Source organism: Electrophorus electricus, chromosome 24 (assembly GCF_013358815.1).
Source record: "Electrophorus electricus isolate fEleEle1 chromosome 24, fEleEle1.pri, whole genome shotgun sequence".
Lineage (NCBI taxonomy): Eukaryota > Metazoa > Chordata > Actinopteri > Gymnotiformes > Gymnotidae > Electrophorus > Electrophorus electricus.
In genome coordinates, this window is record NC_049558.1 from 336,797 (window position 1) to 364,690 (window position 27,894).

The 27,894-nt window shown below is 40.8% G+C and overlaps 1 protein-coding gene and 1 pseudogene across 1 annotated transcript; one reads left to right on the top strand and one right to left on the bottom strand.

The window, feature by feature from the left end:
• Nucleotides 1–8,661: 8,661 nt before the first annotated feature.
• LOC113572316 lies at nucleotides 8,662–27,443 on the bottom strand (annotated as a pseudogene).
• Nucleotides 12,726–20,531, top strand: tnnc1a (troponin C type 1a (slow)). Its single transcript, XM_027001780.2, has 6 exons — nucleotides 12,726–12,830; nucleotides 14,072–14,102; nucleotides 14,453–14,599; nucleotides 19,103–19,217; nucleotides 19,311–19,447; nucleotides 20,017–20,531. The coding sequence occupies exons 1-6, from the start codon at nucleotides 12,807–12,809 to the stop codon at nucleotides 20,046–20,048; spliced, it is 486 nt and encodes a 161-aa protein (XP_026857581.2). The 5' UTR covers nucleotides 12,726–12,806; the 3' UTR covers nucleotides 20,049–20,531.
• Nucleotides 27,444–27,894: the final 451 nt, after the last annotated feature.

The following is a 27,894-nucleotide window of genomic DNA, read 5'->3' on the forward strand; positions in this document are numbered from 1 at the left end:
CTGAAAGTCGATCCCTCAGATTCTCTCTCTCTGTGTCTCTCTGCTTGGTCTCTCTCACTGCACACAGCGCAGCAGCGCTTTCCGTTCGTGCAGACTGTCCCCAGGTAAATGTAAACATACGTATATTTTATGTGGATATTATGGGGGTAACGTTTTAGAGTTGTTTTTATTTTTTCTTTAATAGTGTTTATATGCACAAAACAGTTATATGGCAGCCTGCAGCTCGTGAACAATTCTTATGACGACAAGCAACAGCATCTTAAAAACGCAAAAATCTCCAACATTTGAAAACGTTACAAGGGCTGGTCATGCCTAGAGTTTTACATTCGGATTTAATATTCCAGCCTTTTCAAAATCTTAAATTAGACTAAAATTGCAGCACGAGATGCCTCATGCAATTTAAACATTCCGCTGTCACGCATGGGTTAATAGTGTCTTACTTTTTCGGGATTTAGATGATTGCAAAGGGACCATGTAGCCTATGCCACTTTAACCCATGTACCCACCCACTTTGAAGCAAATCCCACAAACATCTACTACTTCATATAACAACGCATTAAATGCTGAAATATATGTATAATACACACTCAAGATAAAGACGTTAAATAGTAAAGAGAAATATAAATTGTTAAATGATTTTCTTCTAAGTATTTTCTTGAAGTATTTTTTTGTGGTAGTGCTCAGGGAAACAGCTCCTGTGAAAGATTTGGGTCATGGTAGTATAGATTTGACATCTTCTGTCATTCCTAGGCTCTGAGCAGAAGAGCAGAAATGGTAGCAGATGGCAGACCAATGAGGGGTGAACTAACCTAGTAATGATACGACACAAAATTTAGCATTGCAACTTCCATCTGGCTGGTGCTCCCTCTGGTCATGGATTGCAGGAAAAGGTTGCATTTATACCCCTGTTGTAGATGTGTAACACACTTGTGAATTACTGTTGTATGCCTTTCAACCTCTGAACCACACATACAAAATGAAGAGACCACTGTAACAGGATCAGTTTCACTGGTTATACTATATCTAAGTATAAAAATGAATTGAATTACATTTTTATTTTATTATAAAAACTACTGACAAAGGTTCTCCCAAATTCATCATTTATCATTTAGATCATTTATTTGCAAAAATGACAACTGGTCAAAATAGCCAAAAAGTTGCAGTGCTTTCCTCCAATAATTCAAAGAAAAGAAGCTCATATTCACTCTTAAACAATACAATATTAATGTTTTAACTAAGGAAGAGTTCAGAAATCAATATTTGGTGGAATAACCTTGACCGATTTTCAATCACAGCTTTAATGCATCTTGGCCTGCTCTCCACAAGTCTTTCACACTGCTCGTTAAAATAAGATTTGCTCCATTTGATCACCAAATCAGAAGCACATTAAAATGAACGAGGTGTCGCTGTGACAGACACTAGAGTGGAACGGCTGTCGTGCATGTATAGACGTCTGATTTAAGAAGAGTTCAGAGGGGGCTGTTCATTGTTTAAGAAGAGCTTGGAGTGGGCTGTTCATTGGTTATTAAGAGTTTGGAATGGGCTGTTCATCGTTTAACAAGAATTTGGAGAGGGCACTTCATTGTAAAAGAAGAGTTTGGAGAGGGCTGTTCTTTGTTTCTAGAGCTGTATATCACGCATATGGCTGAGATGGCATATTTGATGGATTATATATGGAAATGATGATATAGTCATAAACATTAGAGCGTGTAGATGCAGAAATGTAGGATTTTATCTAAATATTATATGTACCTCCCTTTTGCTTCTTTTCTAGGAATTTTGTTGATTTTCTTGTGGTTCAGTTCTACTCTGTCAGATGAGGGATTAATGAGAAGATCTGCCTTGCTGCTTGTTTATATGTAAATTCTAAATGAGCTAGACTCTACATTGTTGTTGTGAAAACTTGTTTTTCTGTGATAAAAAAAACCGACTTGCTTACTGTTGAAGTCATAAATGGGTTAGAGCAGGAACTCATCCAACTGAATGTGACAGATCCTGTATGATCAGGCTTAAATGGTTCTTACAGAGCAAAATTTTTAGTGCTGATTCAGCTCTTAAGCAAAGGTTGTAGGTGATTATTCACTGTGTATATATTTACAGAATAGGAAAGACAAGTAAGCTCAATACATGTTTTATGCTTCTTTGCAGGTTATGTTAGTTGCATTTTCAGGGCATTTTCTTGGGTTGAGTTTTGACCATGTCTTTGCAACGGCACTGTGCTTCCACAGAAGAGGTGGTTAATACACTGTAAGCGCCTTCACATTAGCAACTGTCCTCATTCCTTGTACTAACACAGCACTGCTCCTGGAAGGCTGAAAATCACACCGATAGCTAGGTAAGTATTTCTGACAGAACAATGTTCGATATCAGAGAATATTTTTCAGGAACATGAACTGATTTTTCCGTCAGCCACCAGGCTATCAGACTGTGCAATCTATTTGCTCAGCCACCCTGAAGTCTCATGGCTCTCATTTTGAACTAATGCAATATGCAAAGCCCATCTGCTGCGTAGAATAATCACGTTTCTTACGACTGCTGCTTACCAACGGAAACATGACATCCTTGCAGACAGGAGCCAAGTGTCTCCGATCATTTCTGGTTGCATGTGAAGGACTGCAGCATGTGTTTCATTGTCACTGTAAGGTGCGGCTGCTCGCGACGAGGCCTGCACGTGTGCCGAAGCCTCTGCACGTGCGCCAGAGCCTCTGCACGTTTAGTTTTGTCGCATGAAAATGTACACACGCTGTAAACCAGCATGTGGCCAACTAAATCGTTTCAAATTTTGTTCAAGTGTTGCTAGGCAACTGCGAAATGGTCTTGATCTCTTGCTTCTTATTGGTGTCTCTGTTGGGATTGCTCAGATTCTGCCACTGGAATATTTAGATTAAGTCCTCTTGTTACATACACTCACATATTTGCAAAACATTTTCTAGGTATTTGATGAAGCCATCAATCAAAGTCATTTCCAGGGTGGCAGACCCGTATTGGCATAGTGTGATTCTGCTTGCATAAACAAACCCACCACCATCATACACACCACCGTGAACCAAATCTGAATAGGCCATGACTGACACAGTCACTTTCTACACAATATTCACACTAGAATTACAGGCGGTAAGGTGGAGCGCCCGTGTCAAATTCCACCTAACCACTGCAATCTCTTCTCATCACTCTGCCCTGCTAATCTCTTACGTTCAGCCACATCACTATGGAAACCGACTTGCTCCCTGACTTCTGCCACACCACCCTGTCTTCAGCAGACACATGGGCTGGGCAGGACACGTCACAGAGGTGATGGACATGGTTAGGGACCATGCCCGCTGGCTTTCACCCTGTTCTCCTAGGCCAAGGAAGAGGGGATAGTACGTCTAAACCTGGCTCTGTGGAGGTAGTGCCCATTTTCTGTGCAAACACTGCATTTTAAACAGACTCTTATATAATGCAGCAGCTATCTGTGCTCCATAGACACTCATACTGACAGTGCACCATAGTTTGGATGTGTATCCAGTCACTGAATCTCGTATAAATTTGAGTGTAACAATATACCATGATACAAATTTTATCCCTTGAATAAAAACATGGTCCTTCCAGTTTGGTCATGATTGAGACTGATTCATGCATCGATCTGAAAATCTGGCCATGTCAAGCCCATTCACTCTCATACACAGTGGAGATATGCAGAAAAGTAGTGAATTTGCCCTTTTGTTGACCTATTGACTGGATAGTTTAGGAAACCTGATGATGCCTACACACACACACACACACACACACACACACACACATTTATACACTGAATAAGTCTGCACTCCATTCATTGCCCTTGCTTGCATGGCTACACTGGAAGTAAATGCTTGCTATGGTTTTAAAGGGTTTATCTGCTTCAAAGCTGGCAGAGGCTGGTTCATCTATCATTCAGCCTCATGCAGTCCTCCAAGCCCCAGAAGAATGACTCAAACATGTGGACAGCTAAGCCCCCCATTCAGCCTCCTGTTTCCTCACAGAAACCTGAAAGAGGCACATTGCTCTTGACATCAGCAGTGATGGAAATATCCGAAACAAAAACAACAATATCTCGCCCCTGGAGAATGATCATTCATTACTGGCAGAGATATAGTGACCATATTAGAGAATATGATCGATTGAAGGGGTCACACAAAAAAGATCAGCCTTGGATGGGATCATTTTGGTATATTTGTGTGTGTGTGTGTGTGTGTGTGTGTGTGTGTGTGTGTGTGTGTGCAAGCATATGTTTGTGACTTGGCTCATTACTCCCAGTTGGAGACTGAATGTATGAAACATAATGGTATAGTAGGTAGATTTCCTGTCAATAGCTCAGGATCACAAGCCGACATGCATTAAACCTTTTTGTGGTCAGTGCATGTGGGAGAGGGGAAGGTTACACATTATTCAATTGATAAGTGGTCATTATATCATAATGGACACTTCATTTGATGTGGAAGAGGACATCAGACATTCTAAATAAAAATCCTCCTGCCTGTTCTTCTTGGAAATCTTTTCACCAAAGTGCTCCACGCATGGCCTGTACCTGAATTAGCTGGAAGACTAACCAGCGGCGCTTCCAAACATCACATGATGTTTAATTAGGGATTCTTCTGCTATTATATTACTGGGAATTCTGCCAAATGTTGCAGCTGATTGGATAATCAACAGAGCTGGTGAGACAGCACAGCCGTGTGTGCAGGACGGAGGAGCTCAGCCATCTCCACTCACCACGGATTCACATTTCAGCTGCTCCCTCTCTTCTTACTGTGACTCTACAAGAGCTGGGCAGAGTTTTATTTTATTTTTTTAAATGTTCAGGCAAGCACTGCTGTGTTTTGAGATCAGCTCATGTCAAATCTGAAGACCTGCCTATGTCAGCAAAGGCATGTCTGCTTAAATGCTTCAGTTACTTTAAACATGCTTTTTCCAAAATATGCAACTAGCTGTGTGTGAATACAGGGACCTGTATTTGGTATTTGCTTAAGATCATCTGCTAAAGATCACAACATCTGTTGGAACACTGCAATGCTATCTGTTAATAAACGGCATGTGTTTTTTTGTGCCCTCCTTCTCAAATATTAAAGCTCATCATCACTATAATACACGTGTGTGTGTAATACACTCAGTGTGACACATTCTGGAGAAGATGTTGAACTCAAAACCAAAATCCTTTTATGAGTCCAAACATTCCTTAACTAAGTCTTAGTTATGTAGGCAACCCAAATCTCAAGTTTGTTTGTTTTAGTTATATAGGTAACCTGAATCTCACGAAGCAGGACAAAAAAACCTTTATTAAAGAATTTTGCATATTTTGCATATTTTTTCAGATTTTGTGCATATTTATGTATACTAGAAAACCAGCAAAATAAGCAAATATATGAACAGTGATCTATTTATTTGTATGTACAGTATGCAGTGTCAATCGTTCTTCTGCCTCAGCCTTGTGCATCTGTCCTGCGTCAGGTCACAGGACTGCAGCTCCATCACAGACAGTGTCCTCCCTTACTAGGCAACGGGGAAGAATCCTTTGGCATTCCAAATCCAGCCTTGAAAAGAACCCACTCCTATGGCATCACACACTATTGACTGGAGCAGATTTTCCTGGTTATAGAGGTTTCACTTATAACCCTTCCAATGCCATGCTGAGAAAAAAACAAACAAAAAAACTTCAGTTGTGTTTAGGAAGTTAGAGTATGGTGGAAGGCAAACAGTTATGAAATAAGTACACATGTACTTATTTTCCCAAATGACAAAATACACAGGATGCTCTGCCCACCCAGGAGCCCCTGCTGATTACAGGAAATACTGGAAATACACTATAATACACTGAGGTGCTCTAATTAACAGGGGGACATTCCAAACTCTTAAGTAGTATACAAACGAGGGTCAAAGGCAAAAGACAAAATACCAGGTGAACATATCCAAAAGGGCTCAGAAAAAAGGCATTAATGATATTCCAGGGGAAAGAAATGTTCAGGAAAAGCATGCTAGTAGTAATAAAACCAGCATAAAAGCACAGAGAAAAGTTGGGAATACTGGACTGATAGGGTTAAATACTGGAATACTGGACTGTCAGGGTTAAATACTGGAATACTGGACTGATAGTACAAATAGGGTTAAATAGAGGTGATAATAGGTGGGCTCAATAGTCTGGTGATGAGGAATGAACAAATTTGTGATAATGATGGGCGATATCATCTGGGTCTTGCACAGGATTCTGGGGGTTGTAGTGGGAATGACTATGGTTAGTGACAGGGCTGCTGGGATCCGTGACAGGATGAATCAGTCCGAAGATGCTTGTGATATAATGTCATGGAGGAGATGGCCAGTGTTGTTGAGATTGTCCTGTAGTTTTGCCACCATCCTCCTCTCTGCCACTAGTGAGTCTGACAGTCCTATGATGAAGCTTGCAGCAGTACAGGAATGTTCTCTGACCCTCTTCAGGTTCAGCACTGGAAAGCGTGTAAGAGCACAGCTAGCTTGCTCAGGTCTTGGCCATATAATCAAACCAAAAAAACCATCCAGGAAAACCAGCAAAACCATCCAGCAAATTTATCCAGCCAAACTAAAAAAATTATTTAGGCAGTTCACAAAATGCATCTCTGTTGGTAACCTTAGAGACTTTATCACAGCAAAGATCTTATAGTATTATTTATTCCTTGTACAGCAAATAGATCAATGGACTGCCAACCTATTTTGTTTTGTTTTTGTTAAGCTGCAGGGATAATACCAAAGTCAAATCTCATTTCAGACTTGAACGACCTCTACTAGTTTTGCCACTGTTCAACAAAACACAGTTTTACATCATGGTAATGAGAGGCTAGCTTCTGTTATTCACAATTAGCAATGCTAACATAATTTGTCCCAGGTAGACCACGGGTGATGTTATAAGGAGCGGATGACTTAATAGCATTAGAGTGAACAACATAATCTTTGTCTGGCATCCAACTGCATTATATTGTGACACTAGAGACTGAACAGTCTTATTGCAGCAGTCGGTTTCTGTCAACACGGAGCATGAAACCGAATGTCTGCTTAGTCCCTGATTAGACATCATTTCATACAGGGCAAGCCAAGTGAAAGTCTGGCATTACTGTGAAATGAGCAAGGCTGTGTGTATTTGGCTATAGAATGGGGACAATCCGAACTGTGACAACGCCGAATTCCTGCTGATGTTAGCAGTTGACAAGTTTCACAGACCTGATGCATTATGGGTATGGGTTTTTTTCAGCGCATGTACTCTCCTAAGGCTGTGCTGATGTTCAAAAATACACACCACATTAACACTATGTACAAAACAATGCGCACACAAACAAAGGGCATGTGTTGTCAGAGCTGTTGAAAACCTCAGACACATTCTTTGAAGTAGGATAGAATGAATAGCATGTCTAAGAGGAAACAAAACAAGTGGGAGGGTGGTTAGGGATGTGGAGATGTGCTGGACTGGAAGAGTTTGCCTGCAGCCACGATGACGTGGTGGTGATGCAGGGGGTGTGGTGAGACGGCGGGGGGTTGGACAGTTAGAGGCCAGTTCTGCTCAGGCTAGCGCAGTTCAGGCCTCATTTATGGACAGGCGTGCCTTGTGGACTGCTAGTGCTTCTCCGGTTCAAATAGAGCAGGATAATAAAGTAGGTCTGCATGGAGCCAGAGAGCTGAGAGTACCTTCTGCACCCCCAATGCCAGCCGTCATTATAAGACACCCCCACCCCCCACCCTTCACCGCCGAGAGCTAATCGCTCCACTCGCTAGCTGCATGGAGAGAGATAAAAAAGCCTCGAGCTACTCTTTATTTAATCCTTCAGTCCAGAGGAGGATCAGGCTCATGGACCCATAGTAACCCCCTACCCTGAAAACAAGTGCTATACGCACAGAGGAGTATGGACGTTTGCTCACACAATATAATGTGACCACAGTGACTTCAGTAAATGGTATTACATAAGACAGAGATTTCTTATATGTTGCAATGAAAGAACACCTAAACATCATTCCATTCAGTTGTCAATCAAAAAACTGAAATACAACAAGTAATATTGTGTTGATAAATACATTAAATAAATAAACTCAGAGAAAAGATGATTTGTAACACTAAAGAGGTTGTGCAATGATCTTTAGAGATTTTGACATAAACCAAAAATTTCCTTTTGCTTGTGCTCTTTTGCACTCACAAGAGGGAAGTGGTTTAAAAAAGCTTCAGTAGCCTAGCAGCAGACAGAGAGAAAAGCACGCGTGATTTTTGAGGACAAAATGGTGAGAGGAAATTGCTGTGCTCATCTCTCCCTATTCTCCTCCTGTTACTACGGAGCAAGAGAGTTTCTATGGCAACCTCTCCAAAATGTTGGGTGCTGAATAGTGTCGTGTGTGATCAGTTTATGATTACAGTCTGGGGAAGGAAAGCGGCCCTTGCTGTCAGCCAGCGCTGTAAAAGGAAATTCATAAAGCGTTCCAATAAAGCTGCTCTCTCCATATGTTCTTTTGATGAGGCTCTGTCCACATGCCAACCCAAATTTGCATTCTTTCTTTTGAAGGGAGAAAAAAAGAACGAAAGAAAGAATTTTCATCTGCTGCCCCCTGCTGAGTGGAGAAACAAACACTTAATAGATTTATTTCCTGTTATGTTTTTAAAAAGTCTTACAGGAGGAAAAGGCATGTACATGTGAAATAAAAAAGGACAAAGACAAGCGATGAAACAGAAGAGGATGTCCTGAGAAAGAAAATGTGCAAATGAGGTGTTTCAACTCAAGACAGGTCAAGCAGTCCTTTCTTTAGTAATAAATAATTTATAGGTGTGAAAAAATACATGTCTGGACTAAGCACACACACACACACACACACACACACACACACACACACATAATTACATTAACCCATTTTATTCCAGCAATACACATATGTTAAGCTTGTAGTTTTTTCCGCCTGGTGCTGGTAGCCTATGCTTTGTCAACATTAGTATTCCGTGCAGGCTGGCGTGTCTGTTTCGCAGAGTTCACCCCATTTGCATTCCATTAGAAGTCAGTGAGAGGGGCCCAGTCTGTGCTCCGCTTCTCCCCATCCAGCCGCTCCATTCCTCACACCCTCCTCAGCCCTGCTGGGCTTATCCTACTAGAACACGTGCCTTCATCTGGGGTGCCATTCATTCAAAACACAGAGTCCCAAGCATGTCAAACATTTCATCATTTACCAACTTATATAGTAAAGATGTAAATTTGGTCAAAATTGATATGATACACTTAATTTATCCGGAAAAGACCATGTTTTTTATTATTTGTCCAAGCCCCCCCCATCCCCACCACCACCACCACCACCACCACAGTGGCAATCTGATGAATGACGTAGAATGTCTATGCTCTATAATACTTATACCAGTATTGCTGTACCATGATGTGGGATGGCAGCAGTCTGGGAGGCTACTGGTGGTGTCTAAGCATCACAGACAGTACGAAACCCACATACTGAGGATGTGGGAGGGTCTAGTCAGCATGTGTATACAGTCTTCATCAAACACTTTCTTCTGCCCAGCCTCATTTGCTAATGGGGGCCTTCTGTTCTTTCACCCTGGTTTATCAGAGTCCCCATCCCACACCTTGGCATTTCCTCTCGTTAACGACAGCACTGCTCTGTCACACTCTGCTTCTGACACAACTCTCTGTACACGTGATTGATCTGCGTGATAATCGGTGGAGGGACCCCTATCATGCCTGGGGTAAGCACTTCATTTCCTTAGCTCTGGCCCAACCTAACATTCACATTAAACATCAGGTTGCATGAGTGCCTGAAAAAGGTGGTGCTTTACTGGTGCACCATGTCATTTGCACTGATTTTGAAATGTAGCCTCCATATATCAGAAATGCTGATGTCTACAGTCCAAAATGGAGTGTTTGAAATGGATTGCTCCCCTGTTTTCTATGGTGATTTTCACAATCAGGTTTCTGCTGTAGCAAGCTGATGTCTTTGCTGGATGCAATGTGAAAGTTTCAGAATAAGTGCAATCATATATCCTGAATGGAACTGAGGTCATTCCCATCATGATTGCTGACACTATGTTCTTAAATTGGTGTACTGGCTGTTACCTCAGTGACTGTAATATGTTTCAGTGTATCTGTTAAAATGTCACAGTACAGTACATCCTTTGCATATCTACCCACTTGACTCAGTGTCATGCACTGCTGGGTGTTGCTGATGTTATACTTCGTCCTGTATTTCATATTTATTGTTCACACTTCTGCACTTCTCTTGTATTGCACCATGGTCCTGTAGAAACATTCTTTTGTTTCACTATATACCTGTATACAAACTTCTGACTTGACTTTTTTGATACTGGAAGCTCAATAAGATGGAACTGATGAGGGAAATGTATTTGTTTGCATTCTCAAAATGGTAGTTTGCAAAGCTCTGCAAATTATAAGCAGATCATGTTCTATTAAAATCTATTAAATTCAATAATAGCATTTGGAGAAAGGGAGTCTAACACGATGCAGGCCTTTTCTCTGCATAAAGATGGCCTGGTGAACTAACCGAGACATAACTGGAAGAAACTGACAGGCTGTGATGATAGCATAGCTTTGTACTGGTAAATGTACTGTGATGTTAGCATAGCTTTGTACTGGTAAATGTACTGTGATGTTAGCATAGCTCTGTACTGGTAAATGTACTGTGGTGTTAACATAGCTCTGTACTGGTAAATGTACCGTGGTGTTAACATAGCTCTGTACTGGTAAATGTACCGTGGTATTAACATAGCTCTGTACTGGTAAATGTACTGTGGTATTAACATAGCTCTGTACTGGTAAATGTACCGTGGTGTTAGCATAGCTCTGTACTGGTAAATGTACCGTGGTATTAACATAGCTCTGTACTGGTAAATGTACTGTGGTGTTAACATAGCTCTGTACTGGTAAATGTACCGTGGTGTTAGCATAGCTCTGTACTGGTAAATGTACTGTGGTGTTAACATAGCTCTGTACTATTAAATGTACTGTGGTGTTAACATAGCTCTGTACTGGTAAATGTACTGTGGTGTTAGCATAGCTCTGTACTGGTAAATGTACCGTGGTGTTAACATAGCTCTGTACTGGTAAATGTACCGTGGTGTTAGCATAGCTCTGTACTGGTAAACGTTGTTTTGCACTGCTGGTGAGTTAGACTGAACAATAGCTCACAGTGAGACCTGCACACTCACTCTGAATACATTTACCCTGATAATACCTGCTTTCCTGATAAGGCAGTTGGTTTGACTGTTCCTATGTTATCAGTTTACAGGCCCTAGGGCATACAAACAAATTCTGCATTAGATAAAGCTATATCAGATAGCCTCTGGTTTTGTGTCAGAATCAATGATGCTTAGACATGAACCATTGGCCCAACCCCAAATAATCAGTGCAAAATAGATCTGAGTCTGAAGGTTTGTGTTGAGTCTACTTGGACTTGAATTAGCAATGTCCTAGCATAGCAAGGAGTTGTTACGGGTTTCCAATATATTATACATTTAAAATAATTTACTGCAGAATGAATTGAATTCACTGCAGAATGGCATTTCAGATGTTTATGTAATTACATATTGGTAAATGCTGTCATGATACATTAATTTTTCGAGACTATTATACTCTAATTATTTCACAAATATATTAAACTTGTTTAACAAAAGCAAGTTTGTAAATGCCTATGGAAATCCATTTCTCTCTATACTCTTCCACTTGGATTCACTTTCTTTCTAGATAATATAGATATTATAGTTATGTTATTATTACCTAATAATTATAAACCTAATAGCTAATAGTATGTGCATTTGCCTGTGTGTGTGTGTGTGTGTGTGTGTGTGTGTGTGTGTGTGTGTGTGTGTGTGTGTGTGTGTGTGTGTGTGTGTGTGAGCTGTAATGCAACTGCTGTAAACCTGTGTGGATGCAGTTTCTATATTTGCTTGTGGTTTGGTGCCATTGGCTCTGGAGCCCAGTTGGGTTTTGCTCACCTGTTGTATTTCAGTCTGACAACACTGATGCTTCTCATAGCTTGTGTTAAACTGCAATGCCAAAAGTTAGCTCCTACTCCTGTCGAGCCTCAGTTTGGGTGGATGTGATATTCCCTAAGTTTTTGCTGGATCTGTGTTGTTCTCTTATTCAACCTATTCAATACACCAGTTCTCACAAGACCATAGGAACCGAGCAAAGTCTCATTCTGCTGTTTGGAGCAGCACTTTGAGCCCATTCAGATCTATTTATTTGACACTGGTGGAAGGTTTCATTGTTTCTGCAAAAGGAAAGCAGCAGCTTAACAAAACAGTTATTTAACACCATTATGCCCAAGTCTCAGTATTTTTGGGCATCTCTAGAGCTCCAAAATCATTAAAAAAAATGTTCTATGTGATACCAGTACCATAACATTTTATTTAACATTATTACATGCATCATGTCAGGTATGAAGTGCCTTCTCTTTTGGCACTGGCTGACCTTGCTGGCCTCTATCTACCAGGCCTGTTCTACTGGAATGTTGAGAGTCAATGGGCCTCTCATGAGGAGATTAGAGTGATGTGTCTAATCCCCACGCCTCTCCATTCCATTCCAGAATGGCGAGCCATGGCGGGGTTTTATCCCCCAGGCAAGCCACGGAGGAGTTTTATCCAAGCCCGAGTGACCCGTGATGGATGAATGAGGTGGGTAAGGACATGCACACGCCAAGGAGGGGCTGGGTGGGAGTGGCTCGTCCTTCCAGCTGCCGTTATAAAGCTAGCTGGCCTGTGTGCCCTGATCTCCACTGAGACCCTGAGCACCCGCTGCTCACACTCCACACACTGTCTCACATCCTCTGGTGCCATGAACGACATCTACAAAGCTGCGGTGAGTGAGCTCCTGCCAGAGAACTTACTTTGAGCTTCTGATGACTTTATCTTTCTGCTCTGGCTGAAGATTGTGGAAGGGAAACTGCTTTTCATAAGGGTAGCTTTAGAAATGTCTATGTCAGAGAAACCAGTGCTAAGTGCAAGTACTGACAAGAAAGTGACTTATTTATTTTTAAGTCTAATAGCACTGCTTTTACAAATGTCAGAAAGACTGATGTTAAAGGGCCATAATACACTGCACATTTGCATGTGCTGAGTTCTCTGAGCTTGTCTAGATGCTTTAGTTGGTCATCTTCATGGAAAAAGCGAGATAAGAGATTATGATGGCTGTTTGGAAGTATTTAAGATCTTATAGACAGTAAAACATCCAGTATAGCTCCAGCAGTATGGTGGATTTATGAAAAATACTTTTATTTCCTGATGCATTTAACAGAGGTGTGATGTGATTGTTTTTTAAAAATATCCACTCTTGAGAGCCATCAGAACAAATAGGAGATGCTTGGCAGGACACGGTCTGGGGTGCTGGGCTGGAACTCACACTTGAACAGGCTCTGTTTTTCATCAGGCTAATTTTGGCAAGTCCTTCAAGCTCCCCTATATGTGTTTACTGCAGAGCTTAAGATAATACCCCCATGGCCAAATTCCTTTACTATCTGTGATTACCTGCTGTCTCCCACAGGGCTGAAGCATATGGGACTGTGTCAGACCACGGAGCAGCGTTTGAGTGACATATTTATGACTCAGCAGCAGTCTTACAGCTCAGGCTGGATCTGTGCAAGCCTATAGACAATAACTCTTACTTAAGCAGCTGTCACGCTCGCTCATTCTCTAGCTTTTTCAGGATTACCACACCATTGTTAAAGCCCATCTGCAGCTATGCTAATTTAAAGTGTTCGGGATTGTGCCTCTTATCTGTAGTTTCTAACCCACGTGCTGCTTTATTTTTAACCTGGGCCCTGGTCATAGCGCTGCCCCCATCGATAAAATGCAGCTTTGGACTACAGAAGAAGCGAATGAAAAATAATGTACCACCGACTGACACACTGCTGATTTGCAGAGAAGACTAGAAATCTATACAAGGGGAAAGAAATCAGGAGGGCAATACTTGCTTAACATACCGTGTGTGTGTGTGTGTGTGTGTGTGTGTGTGTGTGTGTGTGTGTGTGTGTGTGTGTGTGTGTGTGTGTGTGTGTATAAAAAATAAATAATGTGTCATTTATTTAATTTTGATCCCTACAGGTAGAACAGCTCACAGATGAGCAGAAAAATGGTATGTGGACAATACATTTGCTGTTGATTGTTCTATTAAATGAGTGTTGGTGTGAAAACTGTCTAACACTTTGAAAATTTGATCACATTCCAAATTAGCCTTTTCCAATTAAGTCTCTGTACCATTACAAGTATTATTGTAGTTGTAACACTGTAATTAGGACTTCAGTAGTAACTTGATTGACATTTTTGGCAAAGACAATGAAAAAGCCAAGCATTGTATCACTGAAACTTAGTGTAATAAACCAGCTGTAGCAAAGAGCCCACTTCACAGAAGGATGTCTGTGTACTGAGAGCTGCGGACTGCAGTTGCAGTGTGGAGCATTAGCCGATGATAGTGCTGTGCTGCAGAGTTCCGGGCCGCCTTCGACATCTTTGTGCAGGACGCGGAGGATGGCTGCATCAGCACCAAGGAACTGGGCAAGGTGATGCGCATGTTGGGCCAGAACCCCACACCTGAGGAGCTACAGGAGATGATTGATGAAGTGGATGAGGATGGTAAAGGCACAATCCTAGCTCACTAACCCTTCCTTTTATATCCTAGATCACTAACCCTAGCCCCTTCCTTTATATCCTAGATCACTAACCCTAGCCCCTTCCATTTATATCCTAGATCACTAACCCTAGCCCCTTCCTTTATATCCTAGATCACTAACCCTAGCCCCTTCCTTTATATCCTAGATCACTAACCCTAGCCCCTTCCTTTTATATCCTAGATCACTAACCCTAGCCCCTTCCTTTATATCCTAGATCACTAACCCTAGCCCCTTCCTTTATATCCTAGATCACTAACCCTAGCCCCTTCTTTTTATATCCTAGATCACTAACCCTAGCTCCTTCCTTTTATATCCTAGATCACTAACCCTAGCCCCTTCCTTTATATCGTAGATCACTAACCCTAGCCCCTTCCTTTTATATCCTAGATCACTAACCCTAGCCCCTTCCTTTATATCCTAGATCACTAACCCTAGCCCCTTCCTTTATATCCTAGATCACTAACCCTAGCCCCTTCCTTTTATATCCTAGATCACTAACCCTAGCCCCTTCCTTTATATCCTAGATCACTAACCCTAGCCTCTTCCTTTATTTCCTAGATCACTAACCCGAGCCCCTTCCTTTATATCCTAGATCACTAACCCTAGCCCCTTCCTTTATATCCTAGATCACTAACCCTAGCCCCTTCCATTATATCCTAGATCACTAACCCTAGCCCCTTCCTTTTATATCCTAGATCACTAACCCTAGCCTCTTCCATTTTATACCCTAGCTGAATTACCATAGCCCGTTCCATAGCCTACTTCATGGTATACCATAGATGGCTTGCCCTAGTCCCTTGCTTTTATACCCCTGATGACTTAAACCAGCCATTTATAACCTAGATAACTTACCTCAGCCTCTTACTTTTATACCCTAGAAGACTTACTCTGGCAGCTCCCATTTATATCCTAGATGACTTACTCTAGCCCCTTCCTTTTATACCCTAGATGATTAACTGTAGTACAACTCTGCACTCTAAATCATCTATTATCTATGCATTATATGCACTGCACTTTGTTATTGCTAATTCTGCACCTGTCAAACTCTTTTGTAACATTACTATATCATTTGCATATTTTAGGTGCATTTTACTGTAGAAAAATACTGTAACACTAACAGTACCAGTAACTGCAGCCTTATTTAATACTAGCTGTAGCTGCAATACATGTAAAAAAAATCCCACTCCCCTTCCCAGAGGTCTTTTTCCTTCACGCATAGGTCCTGTACCAGAGTCCTAGGCTTGAGGGTCCTGCATAGTAGTTGTTCCCTGGACTCTTTTGGAAGGTGATTTCAGATGTTGTTCCTGGAACAACATGACTCTGCTGGAGTCATTCTCCCAGTTTGCGGGTCACAACCTCTAGTGCTCCAGTTAGTACTGGAACCACTCTTGCCTTTACCTTCCACATCTATTCTAGCACTTCTTTCAGCCCTTGGTATTTCTCAAGCTTTTAGTGTTCCTTATTCCTGATGTAGCTATCACTTGGGATTGCTACATCTAACACTATGGCCCTCTTCTGCTGTTTGTCCATCACTACTATGTCTGGTTGATTAGCCTTTACCATTTTGTCAGTCTGTATCTGGAAGTCCCACAGGATCTTAGCTTGGTAATTCTCCACCATATGCAGGGGTGTATCCATCATTTACCATTAAACTTCCAACCTGTACTCAGCACAGATGTTTCTGTATACTATGCCTGCCACTTGGTTATGGCATAGTTCTGCCTGTGCTGCCTGCTAGTATCTTGCATCTCGCTGTTATGTGCTGGATTGTTTCAGGAGCATCTTTGCACAGCCTGAATTGGGGGTCCTGCCTGCTGTGGTAGATCCGAGCTGCTACCAATCTTGTATTCAGAGACTGCTCTTGTGCTGCCATGATTAGTGCCCCCATGCTATCTTTCAATCCAGCCTTTTCCAACCATTGGTAGTATTTTTCCATATCCGCCACTTCCACATACCATGATACTTTACGGCACATCAGGTTTCTGCTGTAGTCACTAAGCACTTCTTCACATGGGGACATCATCCTGGTTTACTCCTGGGTCTTCGTTGTGTCATCATGGATAGTGGCTCAGATGCTCACTAGTCCTTGGCCCCCCTCCTTCCGCTTTGGGTTGAGCATATTGTCTTAGAGTGCTGGATTTGGGATGAAACCCTCTGTGTATTGTAAAGAGTTTCCTTGTCTTGATGCCAGTGGCTTCTATCTCCTCCTTTGGCCAGCTTAATGCGCCAGTGGAGTATCTGATGCCTGGTAGAGCGTAGATGCCGATAGCCCAGATTGTGTTCTTCCCATTCAGGACATGCCTCACTCTTAGTAGGTATTTGGCTGTAGCTGCTTTCCTTGTAGCCCCTTCAATTTCCCATTTGCTTGTGGGATTCCAAAGTACTTGTAGCTGCCTTCAACATCTGTTATGTTACCTTCTGGTAGTATGATCCCTTCAGTTCTAGCTACATTCCCTCTCCTTGTAACCATCTGACCACACAAATTTCCAATGATGTTGTATATCCTGGTGAGATGGATTAGTGAATCAATGTCTGGTTCACTTCTGGCATACAGCTTGATGTCATCCATGTAGCAGAGGTAGTGGATGGTTGCTTCAATTTGGAACCAGCATCCATAGTGACAATTTCACTGAAGTAAATCCTGCACTTGATGGTGACACATGTTGTTGGTCTGAAGTTGGCCTCTAGGGTCCACAGCCCCACTGAGTTCTTGATGAAGGCTCTTAGAGTCCTGTTGATATTATACAGTCTCAAGCATTTCAGGATCCATATGTTGGGCACTGAATCATAGGCTTAATTGTAGTCAATCCAGGCAGTACACAGGATTGTCTGTCTGGTCTTACTGTCTTGAGTGACTGTTTTATTTACATTTATGGCATTTAGCTGCTGCTTTTATTCAAAGCAACTTACAATTATGACTGAGTACAACTTGAGCAATTGAGGGTTAAGGGCCTTGCTCAGGGGCCCAACAGTGGCAACTTGGCAGTGGTGGGGCTTGAACCATAACGATTACAAGTCAAGTACCTTAACCACTGACCTATCACTTGTACTGTGTGCTGGTCCTCTGGTGTTCTTGCTAGTGTCTTTCTGGTCCCCACAAATGTATTGAGCTATGTGCCTACTCAGCTACAGTGATGCCCAACAGGAGCCTCCATGTTGTGCAGAGGCAGGTCATCAGCCAGTGGTTGGATGAAACTGCCCTTTCTGGGGGTCCTTCGGGATCAGGACTGTCTGGCCTTCAGTTAACCATTTAGCATGGATTCCATCCATTAGCAGCTGGTTCATTTGTGCTGCCAGGTGCTCATGGAATTCAGTCAGCTTCTTCAGCCAGTAGGTATGGACCATGTCAGGGCCTGGAGCTGTCCAGCTCTTCATACCCGAGACCCTTTCTTGGACATCTACTAGTGTGATGGTTACTAGATCCTGTTCAAGGAGGTTGCTGTGGTCTGTTTTCAGGTTCTCTAACCACTGGGCATTGTTGTTGTGTGATGCCTCCTTCTCCCATATGCTTTTCCAGTATTGTTCAGTCTCCAGCTTTAGTGGGCCAGTTCTCAAGCTGTTTCCTGCCACTGAGAGTACATTTTGGCTCGAGGGAGAACATTCTGTTTATTCTTCAGGCTTCTACTTCTCCTGTGTATCTCTTCAGGTGGGCAGCCAGAGCTGTTAATCTTTGCTTGACAGTCCCAAAGGCCTCAGGTATAAACAGGTATGGACAGCTTGTTGTACCTCTCAGGTTCCTTCATCACCTTCATCACGCTGCTGGAACAGTCAAATTCCCCTATTTGGATTAATAAATTGTTATCTTATCTAGTGCCTTTCTTTTACAATCTACATGACTTACCCTAGCCCCTCCCTTTGATAGCATATGGGTATTTACACTACACAAGGTTAGTTATTTATTCTACACCCTGTTGTCCTAACCATAGATGTTTCCTTATTTAACTGGGGCATTTGTCTTTTTTCATATTCACACTTATGTTTAGATATTGACAAAATGAAATAGGCATTTGTAAATTGTAATTTCTGTTGAATTTGCCAGAAGGTGCTAAAAATAGACTCTGATAAGGCAAATTTGCCAGAGGGTGCTAAGCAAAAAAAAGGGAAGGAATTATTAGATCTGAGATGTAAAATTTGTTCATACATGTCTATGGCCATTTCTGGAAGTTTATACCGTATGCCATATATGCCTCTGTAAAAAAACCAAAAACATTTGTGTGGAGATATGCTGTATAACTGTGCTGTCTGTCTTTCATTGACTGCACCTTCAGTGAATGAAGGTGAAATCAGTGAATCTCAAATGGACTGTGACCACTGGATCCACATAAACATTGTCTATACATTTGTGTTATTTCAACAACTTGCTTCAATAGTGTCATTCTCAGACTCAGCTTATAAAAGTGAATACATGTGGTGCAGAGCATTCCATGGGTGCTCTTTCTCATTTCCTCGTGGTTTATTTCTGCAGGTAGTGGAACGGTGGACTTTGAGGAGTTTTTGGTAATGATGGTGAGATGCATGAAAGATGACAGCAAAGGAAAGTCTGAGGAGGAACTGGCGGAGCTCTTCCGCATGTTTGATAAGTATGCGCAACCTCGGCTGACCCATACAAACACAGTGAGCAAACAGCTTTTGGTTGCTCAGATTTAAGAAGACGCTTGCTTTTGTGTGAGCAGGAATGCAGACGGTTATATAGACCTCGATGAGCTGAAGTTCATGCTGGAAGCCACAGGGGAGACCATCACTGAGGATGACATAGATGAGCTGATGAAGGACGGAGACAAGAACAATGACGGAAAGATTGATTACGATGGTAAAAGTTCATTATGAAGGTCAAAAACCAAAATAATGAGATTAGCTCTGTCCCTGTGTGTGTGTGTGTGTGTGTGTGTGTGTGTGTGTGTGTATGTGTGTGTGTGTGTGTGTGTGTGTGTGTGTGTGTGTACTTGTTGGTTTGTGTGTAATAATACATTTGTAATTGTTTTCATTTTTGTGGGGGTTAGCTGTGGGGTTTTAAAAGAATATTAATGGCAAATCTGACACTGAACTACCTCTGCAGCTAGAAGAAGTTCATAGCACACTGACTTATAGAGAGAGCTCAAAATGCAAAGACAATTAGCCAGTTATTTAAAAAGCTTCATTTATAATGTGCTAATTGCCTGTTCATTTTATTATATCAGTGGTATCAAAGTCTGTGATTATGGTTTGTCAAATGAAACAGAAGTGTTGTCACTATCGATCAGTAGAGAAGCAGTGGCTTTCCAGAGCCTTGACTGTAGCTTTGGTACTGCACAGGTAGCCAGCGTGACGCAACGGTGATGACATTTCCCAGCGCAACTGAGTCCTTTCAATTCTTTTCTTCATTTTTCCATTTGGTTTCAGAGTTCCTGGAGTTCATGAAAGGTGTGGAATAAATGTCAAAGATGAAAGAACTCTCCACCTTCCCACTTCTCCACTTCCCCTTATACTCGTGATTTTTAAATTCATTCAAGCATTGCAGAAGAACTGTGAATGTATTTATCTGAACTACGTCAATGATCTGCATTAATAATGGAATATTTGCTATTAATGTTAAATGTTTTTTATATTTAAAAAAATCTGGAAAGTCTTCGATTTGTGTACATATGGTTTGCTACTAGAGTCTTGACTGTCTGTGAAAATCATTTTAGCATGTTTAAAAAACAAAACAAAACCAACAACAACTGCTAGATCCTAAAAGTACAGAAAACATTTGACCTTTCTTAAAGTTAGTATCCAAGATGGCCAATTTTAAAATGTAAAAACCCTCTTTAATCCCCAAAATTTGCCTTTATTTCAGATAGTCTTTTCTCATATAGGCTAATTCCTCATTGCTGCTTACAAGAGAAAAAAATTAAAAGAACAAGACAGGAAGAAGAGTTCACTGTTTAAATTGCTTGTTGTCTTGAATTATGTTTTAAGAAATAATCCAGTTTCACCTTAGTCCTTCTTACACTGAGCCAGAAATGGTAGAATATATTCTGCAATTCTGTTAAAATGCATTCTGTTAGATTTTGTACTGAGATGCCAGCTATTTATGGCTAATCCTCTGTTCTTGAAGATCTAATCTGAGGACAGAAGTCACCGTCAAACGATGTCATGAACAGAGATGCGCAGGTTTCACTTCGACTTGGACTACGCAGGCGGTGCGTCCCACGCACCAATAAAAGTTCATAAAGTGAAGTCTGAGCTAATCAAGCTCGTGCCCTCGCATCTGCGTTTTGCCGTCACGCATGTCGACGCTAATGGCCCCAACGCTGAGGAAGACGTCTACTCACATTTATCTCACACAATAACTCACATTTATCTCATCTATGTCTCACATATGCTGCAGTATCGGATTACCTACTAACCTTATTTGACATTGCTCTAAAATCCAAATATAATATATATTGTTACCATGGCTGTAACAATAATACTGCAGTTACCGTTTCAACCTACAGGTGGCAGCAAAGCCTATAGTATACTGCGTCAAGGGCAAACGCGCTCTAAAAATTCAATATTCATAAATACGATGCGAACGTGTGACCGCTTTCATATAGTAGGTCATATAAATGGGATTCGACCACGGTGGCACGTTGGTGACACGTATTTATTTACAAATTTGCTATGCAAAAAATAGACTCTGATAAGGCGATTAGTTAATAGTATATAATCTTCCATTTTAACTGTACAAGGTATAATGCTTGGAGAATATACAAGGAAAATAATGATAACAGTAATCATATAACCAATGTACGCATAATGCGAGTGTATCTGTCCGGCTATGTATGTGTTAGTACATACACACGCGGATATGTATGCTGTTATACGTGTGCATACGGTGGAGAGGGAGTTATGTAAACTTCGCAGGATGAGTCATGTTGCTCGTCTTTAAAACACAGTGCATCATGTGTTTCCCCCGCTCTCTCAAACGGCTGCATTTCCAACAGAGATCTGGAAAGATCATCATTATGTTGGAAGAACTAGTGGCGCGTCGTCTTATCGTTTGCGCGGGGTTCTGCTTCCGCAGCTCCCGTGCGTGCGTGCGATCAGAGGGGATGCAGACATCGCCGCGTGCCGTGACGTCCTAATTACTGCCTGTCATGCGAGCTGTTCACTGATTGACCCACAGCGACTGCAGCTGATGAAGCAGTCACGTGTTGGCACCACCACCGCCCCACTGACCAGAGTTCCAGTGTGAGCGTGAGGACCTGTGTTCTCTTATTTATAAGCAGCAGTTTAGCATCAAGGTAGATATTGTACATTGTTTTGATCAGTGGATTGGGACAGTGAAGTGAACCAGGTTATCAAAGATTGTGGTGCTGAAAACAGAACCAAGCTTTTCATGAATGAAGCTTTTAATGAATGCAGTATTTAATGAATGCAGTGTTTAATGAATGAAGCATTTGTGTGTGCCTGCTTAGAGGGTTCATATCTGATTATTTCATGTATATTGGACATTTGTTGTACCCTGTTTACACTTGTTTGTTTTTCTTGTGTGTAAATCCCAATTTTGTATGGTGTTCTTTAAATGTCCTAAAGTTATAGGAAACAGGCCAACTCTGGCATTTTCCCTTTGTGGTAGTTCTTGGACAGTTTCATTGTGTGATGTGCTGGGGGCAGGAATTGGCTGTCAAACATTATTAAGAAGTGAAGTGGTTTGAGAAACTGGATTTAAATCCCTTTTAAATGCATTTTGGGTGCATTTACACTTGCATTTTTATGTGGATAATCCCATATCTATATATAATCCTGATGTTCAAAGTGCACACATGTTCCTACATGTTAAAAAGGTTTTTGTCAATAAATCTAGTTTTGTTGTTGTTATTGTTGTCAATCAGATAAATTGATCCCTTTCTGTTCTTATTTGTCAATGTTAAGCATGTCTTTTAGGAATATAGGACAATAAAAAGACCTGTAGTTTTGCTGTAAATTAAATTTAAGAAATTATTTAAGTAAATGATGTCAACTGAGTGAGCTGTCCAGAATTTCCATAAATACGTAAAAGCGGTCAAATGTGAAAATGTTCCTCTTTAAGATACAACAGGGTTTGAGAATTTCACCATGGAGGTCAGAAGCTTGTCCTTAAGGAAATGTTTGTTTCAACTAGTGCATGGCAGAGCTCATAATGATACAATGAAATTCTTCTTTACGTGGTCTTTGCTACTAGACCCATCCTCACCTCCATGTAACTTCTTCATGGGCTGAAGCACATTTTAGAATAGAACTCACTTCAGAATTCATAATGGGTGTCTCGGTCTCTGGTCCTACGTGGAGAAATGCATAGTGGGGAAGGTTGTGGCCTGAATGCAGTCTATAAGCCTCTGCCCACAAGCTCAGTGTAGTTGAGCAGCCGTGAGAAGATCCTGGAGTGTTGGCAGGGTTTACTACTGAAATGTGTGCAATGTTTTCCACTGAAGTGTTTGCTCAGCATCACTGCCATAAACCAGGCTGCAGTGACACTTTTTTCCAAGGTTACTGAACTTTAGCGACTTAGTTGTTTAGCATGGCTGAATCATAGTTCATTGGGGCTTTAATTTTATTTAATTTTAAATGCATTTTTTGTAAGATGTATTACTTAATGTACTTTTTTCATGTAAAGTTTATAAATAAACATTTATAATTTTGGACTTTTAAAAAAATATTAAAGTACAAGTTCAGGAAAACAGATTATTTGTCATTAAAACTTAGTACTAAATTGTTTTGGTAATCCATATTAAGTTTTAGTTCTTAGACAAGTCTCTCATATCAAACAGTCCAGGAAATAAATACTACACGTATTTTACCAGGAGAGTTTAAAACCTTAAAACCTGCTCAATCAGTGTCAAATCTTTGGAGAAAGAAACTTTTAACTCCCTGTTGACAGAGCAGTTTTCACAAGAGTATTATCTCACACTGCACCGCTATGAGGATGGCTCACCTGAGCTTTTCATGGTTCCTTTTGAATAAGATGTTGTTTGATAACACCTCTACACTTTCTTCAGAAGCATACCAACATGGTTTCATTAAAACAAGAATCAAAGTTCATGTCATGTCCTTAAGAACACAGAGATCTAGATTTAACTGAACTGTTTTGAAAGTTGAAAATAGGATGTACCAGTTCATCATATTTATTCTGAACTGCTAATTGTGCACAAGTTGTGCTGAACTTGCAGTGAGACTTGATCCATATCCTGTAATCCTGGTGTATGTTGTTAAACAAACAACAGCCTTCCAGTACTGAAAAACATTGTATGGAAATCAGGGTAATTTGGTGATTGAAAAAATTATATACATTTTGTTTAACTATTGGCTTTGTTTATATATGACATATAGTCCTTCTTATACCATAAGCATTTAGAAGTTTTATTTGCATATCTCAGATCTAAAGTAGTTTTCATTTTCTAAAACCTAAACAGAAACATCTCACTTTAAAAGTGCACTAGAGGGTATTTCTCAATCAACTCTCCGTTTGAGTTTCATCCATTGTGTATCTCTTCGTCTAATGTACTCTGACGTTGAATATATACTGGATTTTGTTCTGTTATTTAAAAAATGACATATTGGTTTACACTGAGTATGAATAAAAGAGTCGTGTATGAATAAGATGACTCCTGGCTGTATATCTGCTGACTGTATACTTAAATCTGTGCATCACATTTATAGAGTAACTAGTTCAACTACAATAAATTTAAATTTAAAAATTCACCCCAGGAAAATAAAATACATTTCGTTTGTTTATTGCTTAATTATCTAAATTAATTCTTGTACATTCTTCTTGGCTTGAAAAAAAGAAAACCAAAAATGAAAGGCACTTTCAGTTCATCCCTACCACGAACTGAATAAAGCTATGAATATGAAACATGACACTATGGATCTATAACAAAATCGCATTTCAGGGCAGCACTGAAAACTGGAAGAGCAGTCAGAAGTAAAGATGGCCTTAAAAACTTAAGCAGTGAAATGACTGATCACAAGCACGGCAAGTGAAACACCAGCACAGAGCAAAACTTATGGTGTGAACAGAACTCACTTCCCTATTCAGAGATGCTTAGGCTGAAAACAGCAAGGTAACAAAACTTTGGTCTGCACTTTGGTGATCAGCCAAAACAGCTGATGAAAATAGCAATCATTTTAAGAAATGCATTTGCTTTCTTGAAAAAGTTAAGAATAAGATATGTTGAGCACCCAAGCAAAGGCACATGACCAGAAGAGGTATAACACACTATCTATCCATCTCTATATGAGAGTGAGAGAGAGAGAGCTTTAAAGTTGTAGTGAAAGACACAAGGCCCAGAAAAGTCCTGTTTGTCTGGAAACTCTGTGTACTTCACTACAATTTGGAATATTTCTACATCTACAGTACACTGCAGTTACTCACCTGGAATCTTCTCTGGATATAGTGGAAGGCTTTGCTTCACATAGATAGTTTCATTTTAATTATTGCTTGATGCAAAAGTGCCAGTTTCCTGAACCTCCCATTGGGTCCGCCCAGAGAATGCACTTTTCCCAATTTAACAAAACCTCTCTCTGTATTAATAAATATGACTACATGTTTAATGCCCTTACAGGATCTTTAGAGTAATACTCTGACTTTAAATGATTAAAAAGCAACTTTTTAAAGAGCTAGTAATTTCTTTGGTCTGAAAAAAATTCAATGCATTGAAATTACTGACGTATAAGAGCACAAACTTAACTGCAGCTCTATCTGCAATCTTAAAAGCATCATAAACACCATATTCAAATGAACACACTGCACGCCACTGAAATGATTAAACGCAGTTAATCAAACATTTTTAAATTCATTCTATAGCTCGTGATACTTCAGAGTTAAATCCCTTATAATATATATTAATAATATTATCTTAGTTACAAGAATTCCTTATAAAGCTTTAAAACCTCTGAATAAATCATTATTTCAGTTCAGTGGAAACCATCATCAAATTAGCTACCATATATTAACAGAACTAGTTTACCATGAATATGCACTTTTAGAGGTAGCGATATTAAAATATCACAGCTAGCTAAAATATGACCCATGGTTAATGTCGAGCAAGGATATAATGACCTATTGTTTGCAAAAAACAGATAAGATCCATGCGCTTTAAGTGGTTTTACATTTTAAAAAGTTCAAGAAATATACAATATGAACATGAAAACAGAGGCTGCCCTAGACAGACGACTCTTTCAGTTATAAAAGTTTAAGGCTGACTGTGATCTGTAGCTTGGCCTAATGGCTTAAGTCCTTTACTGTGCAGTAATTAGATAATTCAGCTGCTCGAGAAGAAGCCCACCGTACTCTTCACTCACCCAGGCTGTCCAGCTGGAAAATGGTGGACGTGACCATAGCATTGAGGTAAGCGCACCCAGCAGCTGAGTGCCGCTCTGACGGACTGTTCACCCCGAGCGTCTTCTCTCCCCAGGCATCATTGCGTGACAGGCTCAGCTTCTGCATCAGTTAAGTGACGGCAACAGTGACTGAGCGGCTGACGCCTGCATGGCAGTGCAACAGGACTCAGTCCGTCTGGGCTGGGCTTCCTCTGCAGGTCACAGGGAACAGACTTCATGTGAACCACAGACGCCCACATCCCTCTGGCTGACAGTTCCTGAAATGACAGATTGTGACTTGCTTAATGTGCATATGCGCTCTTTGCACTAAAGAGTTATTTGGGTTTTAACAGACATGTTAAATAGCTATCTGCACATTTCTTATAATTAACTGAAAAAAAAAGTTACATTTTCAATGTGGCAAAAAGGGTTTTACAGCTGAGCTGCAGCGAGAGAAGTTCCATCACCTAGGGAATGAGTGAGGTTTTGACTCCAGTGGTCTACTATGGGGATCTGCTTGTACTTAAAGTACCCGTCATGCTCAAACACGTTGGGCAGATTAGGGGCAACGTTCAGGATATATTCGATGACATGCTGACCAAGCAGGTCCAGGTTGGCTGAGACCTTGGCACAGCCCAGGTAAAGGTGGGGGAGGATCTGGATAGGCACAGAAGGCAGGCTGCTAGACAGTGGGCCGTCAGCGAAGCCAGAGGAACTGCACAGGTCACGATCCAACTCTCCGTCCAAGCCAAGGCCGCTGAGTCCAAGCATGGACGATAGAGGTGAGGAAGTGGCAGAGGAAGCATCCAGGAATGTCTCGCAGTCCTCCAGGTACTCCATCTGGAACTTGATGAAGCCACCTAGGAACCAGCAAACGATTATTTGCTGACATTATTTCCAAACATTGCTATTCTAACATTTCAGAGAACAATCAGATCACGGTCAATACAACCAAACTTTGAAGCAACAAAATAGAACAGATCCAAACTCTGGATGGTGCAGTTTGATGACACTGTCACTGAATAGCATTTGACAAACTTCAGCAGAACAAGAAGACGAAGAAGAAAGAGAATGATCGTATAAAAAAAGTATCCACTAAAGTTTTGGGCAGACATATTAATGAGGCTTAAGCAGGTTACCTTCAAGGAAAAAGGATATCCCCCCTCATCCCAGAGCTTTTGCAGAACTAAAGCAAGAACAGAACCCTTCGATGTGCTTTGTTGCAAGTCCATGGTGGATTAATCGTACAGAATAACAGTATCTGTCTTGCACCATCTAATAAACTTTTCATTGTCCTCGTTATTTGGAATAATGGATCAGACAGGTCAATTCCCCTTCTTTAATCTTCAGAGCAATATCCAAGGGATGACCAAATTAATAGCCGTCTCAATATGGAACAATTCATACAGCTGGTGTGAGCAACAGTCCAAGAGTAAGAATGAGCCATCAGTGCCGGAGTCCAGTTCAAGCTGCAGCCACTCAATGCTTTTGCTACACATCATGTTAGGATATCACTATGTTAGGATATCACTATGTTAGGATATCACCATGTCAGGATATCACTATGTTAGGATATCACCATGTTAGGATATCACCATGTTAAGATATCACCATGTCAGGATATCACTATGTTAGGATATCACCATGTTAGGATATCACCATGTTAGGATATCACTATGTTAGGATATCACTATGTTAGGATATCATCAAGTTAGGATATCACCATGTTAGGATATCATCAAGTTAGGATATCACCATGTTAGGATATCACCATGTTAGGATATCACCATGTTAGGATATCACTATGTTAGGATATCACTATGTTAGGATATCACCATGTTAGGATATCACCATGTTAGGATATCATCAAGTTAGGATATCACCATGTTAGGATATCACTATGTTAGGATATCACTATGTTAGGATATCATCAAGTTAGGATATCACCATGTT